At 34.7% G+C, this 4,662-nt stretch overlaps 1 protein-coding gene across 2 annotated transcripts; it reads left to right on the top strand.

Moving 5' to 3' along the window:
- The first annotated feature begins 734 nt into the window (after positions 1-734).
- LOC107916843 (uncharacterized) lies at positions 735-4,382 on the top strand. 2 transcript variants are annotated; one of them, XM_016846211.2, is made up of 5 exons: positions 735-1,038; positions 1,715-1,873; positions 1,975-2,147; positions 2,225-4,007; positions 4,095-4,382. In XM_016846211.2, exons 1-5 carry the CDS (start codon positions 904-906, stop codon positions 4,143-4,145), a joined length of 2,301 nt encoding a protein of 766 aa, XP_016701700.1. In that variant the 5' UTR covers positions 735-903; the 3' UTR covers positions 4,146-4,382. The 2 variants fall into 2 exon arrangements, with proteins under 2 accessions (XP_016701700.1, XP_016701701.1); XM_016846212.2 differs by having other exon boundaries at positions 752-1,038; positions 2,234-4,007.
- The last annotated feature ends 280 nt before the right edge of the window (positions 4,383-4,662 follow it).

Here is a 4,662-nt window from a genome sequence, read left to right as displayed (position 1 = left end):
ACAAAAAAAAATCTTTAAATCTTCGTGTTTGAAAAATCATAGGATAATTGGATTTGAACATGGTTATTTGTAATTACTTAAGAAATTACCTAAATTCTCACCCGATTCACTAATTATAATAATCATTTTCCAAATGATTTTCCAAATTCAATCATTTAATTGTTTTTCCAAATTCAGTTACACCCTAAGATAAAAGGTTGGATGATTAGTAAAAAAAATTTAAATTCATCGATCACTATTAATTTAAAAGAATCGACAGACTGACAATAAAATTATCATGTAAGCTTCTATACTAGAAGTTAGATTGCATTTGGTCTCTTTTACTAAAAAAAGATAGGGTAAATTAATCCATGTACGTTAAATTAAAGAGCAAAATAGTCTTTTATATTAACAATAGGAGAAATTGATCTAATGTAAATGGGTTAATTTATTCATTTTCTTAGTAGAAAAGTTAAAATATAATTCGATTCCTAATATAGAATCTCTATGATATTTTTAATGCATAATAATTTTCTTAACCGAAAAAATTAAAATAAATTTAAATTGATTATCAATTTTATGAAATGATAATAGATAGTAGTAATTGAATAAATCGATTTTAAACCCAAACCAGATTCACAGGTAATAGACTGTACACGACTGTAGAAGATAAAATCTCTCCCGGGTATGACCGTTGCTCTGTAACGGCTAGTTTTTTTTTTTTTTTTGCATTAAGCAATCTTACTATTATTTTTGACAATTAACACTAAAAACAATAATCAGAAAACACTCATCCCAATTCATTTTCTCAAACTCCAAACACTTGATTTAAATCACAGTTCTTTCTCGTTTCTTCTTCAATATTCTAGCAACCTTCATTAAAATCTTTGCAATTTCTTGGTCGCCGATTCACTAGAAAAAAAAATGAATCTTGGTTGCTTAGAGGATTGCATGTTTGTGTCAGACAAGAAAAGCCCAAAGATTGTTGTTGATTCTCAGATCAAAGAAGTGGAGGCTACCAATGAGCCTTTGGCGTCATCTTCTTCCAGAATCGGGAAGGTGAAGAGAACAAAAAAATCTGTTTCAGTTTCAAAATTTATGGTTGTTGTTACATAGAATTTGCCTCATTTCTTTCTCTGGAATTTCAGTTGCGTATATTGTTTAGTGTTAAACTTTAAAAAATAGGGTTTTCTGCGACTGATGAAATTAAAACCCTCAAACCCCTATTTGGTGGTTATCTTTGGTAACGGATTTGTAAAGCTTAATTCAATTGCTCAATTTCAACTTATGATGCTAATATCTAGTAGAATTTGTTCTGAACGGCATTTTTGGGGGATTTTGGGCAAAGGGAGGGGGTGTGAGAATGTGAATCATGCTGAAATGAAATGAATTATTATTTAATAACTGATCTGTAGTTTGCAGTTAATTGGTCTCTACAATGAATTTATTGAGGTTAAAACGAAGGAAAAAAAGGCAATATTAATATGTCTTTTAGCTGCTCTGACATGGGATTTTTCTTAATTGAGATTTTTCTGGTAGACCAAATGAAGAATGTGTTCTAAGCCTTAATATGCTATACCTGAATGATTTATACTTGAAAAATGCCTTGATGTTTGTCAACTTACCTTTCTTAAAATGTTGAAAATAGAGAAGAGTGCCCATACTAGATGTATCTCTCTGCAACTTAGCATTGTTTTCATTTCGTTTTATAAGTCTGCTTTTGTGAATGGTGCAGAATAAATCATCCAAAGATACCAGCCCTTCAGCATTGAATGCTCTAAACAAATTTACATCTCAAATTAAGAAGCCTCCACACCGGAAGAATTCTCCTTTGAATTGGTTCCCCCGGAAAAAAATTGATTCTTATTTGAAAAGGAAAATAAAGATGCTGCAGGTTGTATACTCTCTCTATTTAAGTGTGTGTTGTATTAATCTATTGATTGTATCTTTTCTTTTCGTTTTTGAACAAATGCTAATATAGGAGCTGTATTTCAGGAAGTAGATGGCATGAATTTAACTCTCGATGAGACCCTGGAAGATTCAAATCCTCATTACTGTAGAGTTTTGAGAGAGAAAATGGCAGCAAGAGAGGCTGCACACAGGGCAATTGAGGCTCGTAAAGCAGCACTGGTGGAAGCATCTTGGTGTAGAATACTCCAAGCAGCTAGGTGGGCTTTTGCTTACATATAGTACATGATATGTGGATTGTGTTCTTTCCAGTCAACTTATTTGTGAAACCTTGTAGGATCCGTAGCAAAGAAGCAGATGAACTGCTGCTGAAAGCTGAGAAAACTGCAGCAGAGGCTTTTGAATCAGCAACAGCTTTGGGAGTGATAATGTATGACATTCCTAACTGCCCTAGGAGTACTTGTCAGATTGAAGCATCTACAATAAATAAAGAAGGTTCTACTACTCATACTATTAGAGCATCTTTTGAAACGGCATTTGAGGTAGATAAACAAGTGGCTGCAGCCGTAAAGACTGCATTCCTGAGGCTCGCATCTTGTCCCTCTTTTGATAAAGATGAATTTAAAGACCTTCTAAGGAAAATCAATGAGAATCCAGATACAGGTGATAACAATCTAGAGTCAACGGAGTTCTCTTCAGATTGTCAATCATCAGAGCCAGCATCAGAACTTGAGACATTGACTCAAAAAGATGATTTTAAGTCTGAAGATGGAAACTGCAAGATGTCAGCTTCAGAGACTAGACAGAAGAAAATTAAGAGGAGGCAATCTCTTGAAAAGTTTAACCCGGAAAAGCTTGTTGAAATTATGCTTGAGAGGCTTAAATGTTTACAAGAGGATGAACTCTCATCACTTGCTACAATAGTTGCAACCTGTGGTTTAAATGCTGCATTGGAAGAAGTAGAATACACTAAGCTTCATAATCCATCCTCCGTTGATGATCATTCCTCTGCTTCAGCTCTTAATTTTGCTCGAAGAGCATCTTCATTTGGAGCAGGAACAGTAAGAAAAACTAACCAAACTGGACAAGTTGACTCGGAACTACCCAGTCTGGACAAGTTTTTGGTTAAGCACATGACCAAGCTTGAACGAGAGGTACAAGAAGCCAGGAGCAGAAGAGAAGGGTCTAAAGATGAAAGTGGGCATACAACTCTGAAGCAGTCTTCAAATTCTGAGGAAGAGATTCAGGAGAAGGAAAAACAATTCGAAGAGAATTCTGGAATGGACCATAAAAAGTCAGATGCAGATACTTCTGTTGAGGCCATTCATGGCTTGGGAAGTATATTGGTTAAGCACTCGTCAAAACTTGAAAAGGAAATTCAAGAGGCAAAAAGGAATTGTGGTAACAAATATGAGCTAAATGGCAAGAAAAGGGGAGGAATGTCAAATGGGGTGCCTAGTCATAATGGCGATATTCTGGAAGTACCTAGTCTGGATAAGTTTCTGGTGAAGCATGTCTCAAGACTAGAAAGAGAAGTTGAGGAAGCAAAGAGCAGAAGGAAAAATGATATGGTTGAGAAAGGCAAGGTGGCTAACGGAGAAGTGTTTGAAAAAGAAAATATCAACTTGAATAAGGAAGTAAATAGAACTGAAAGTGAAGATAGCCTGGATAAAATCCTGGTGAAGCCAGTTTCTAGGCTGGAGAGGGAAAAGATGCAAGCCTTGTCATCTGGAAGCAATTATGGAAACCCTAGCAGCCATAAAAAACAAGGAGGTATCACAGATTGTGAGAGCTTGGACAAAGTTTTAGTGAAGCATGTTTCTAGACTAGAGAAAGAGAAATTGAGGTTCAATGCAAATAAAGAAATAGTGAAGGTAAAGAGGGGGGGAGGAGTAAACATGCCACAAGTGGATGATCAGGGTAGTCTGGATCAAATTTTGGTTAAACACAAATCAAAATTAGAGAAAGAGAAAATGACAAGTTCTGAGCAAGCAAGCGAGCAAATTAGATTATCTGTATCTCGTAGAGAAGCAAGGGAGAGAGAGTTGCAAGAAGCATGGGGCGGCTTAAGCTTAGGAAACTCCATTAAGCCACATTTATCCAGACTCGAACGAGACAAGGCAAGCTTTCTCTCAACGAATTAGATCATTACTTTTTGTTTAGTTTTCCTGAAGTTTTATTGATCTGTTTGGCTCTTTCTTATTCAGGCTGCTTGGAGAAAAGCTGAAGAGGAGGAAAGGATGCTAGCCATGGAGTAGTAGTAGAGCCTGGCTATATCTAATTTTTTTCTGGTTTCTGCGTAAATTTGTACAAGAAACATTGAGTTGAAATGTTTATCCTTAATTTATTTGTATAATTTTCTTTAATTCTTTTTATTGCCTATCTCTCATGGGAATGCAATACAAATATAACTTTCCTATGATACTATATCTTTTTTCCCATTTTCCTTCTTTCCAAGCAGGTGCTTTTATTTAGTTCTGAGAAACAATTTCTAACCTCCTATCTTTTGGCCTCTGTTACATTACTTTATTCACATCTAAAGGCCAGGACCATCCAGGTAATATCTTTGCATGCTCTGGTTTCAATTTACTTGTTTTGTCTGATCTGTTTGTTTTGTTGTATGACTTATGATTATTTTGTTTCATCATATATTTTGTTTCAATTTCTTGGCTTTTTTTTTATTTATTATAAAAATGACTGTAAAATTTTGATTAATTATAAAAATGATATGTTTTTCTGATTAAATACGTAAATGACTTGAAATAAACTGTAAAA

Source organism: Gossypium hirsutum, chromosome D12 (genome assembly GCF_007990345.1).
Source record: "Gossypium hirsutum isolate 1008001.06 chromosome D12, Gossypium_hirsutum_v2.1, whole genome shotgun sequence".
Taxonomy (NCBI): domain Eukaryota; kingdom Viridiplantae; phylum Streptophyta; class Magnoliopsida; order Malvales; family Malvaceae; genus Gossypium; species Gossypium hirsutum.
Note: the sequence above shows the minus strand (reverse complement) of the source record. Positions and strands in the feature narration are given on the sequence as shown.

Coding starts and splice junctions, on each gene's coding strand:
- LOC107916843 (XM_016846211.2), top strand. CDS start 904: ATGAATCTTGGTTGCTTAGAGGATTGCATGTTTGTGTCAGACAAGAAA. Junction 1,039..1,714: donor CTTCTTCCAGAATCGGGAAG/GTGAAGAGAACA, acceptor TGAATGGTGCAG/AATAAATCATCCAAAGATAC. Junction 2,148..2,224: donor AGAATACTCCAAGCAGCTAG/GTGGGCTTTTGC, acceptor GAAACCTTGTAG/GATCCGTAGCAAAGAAGCAG.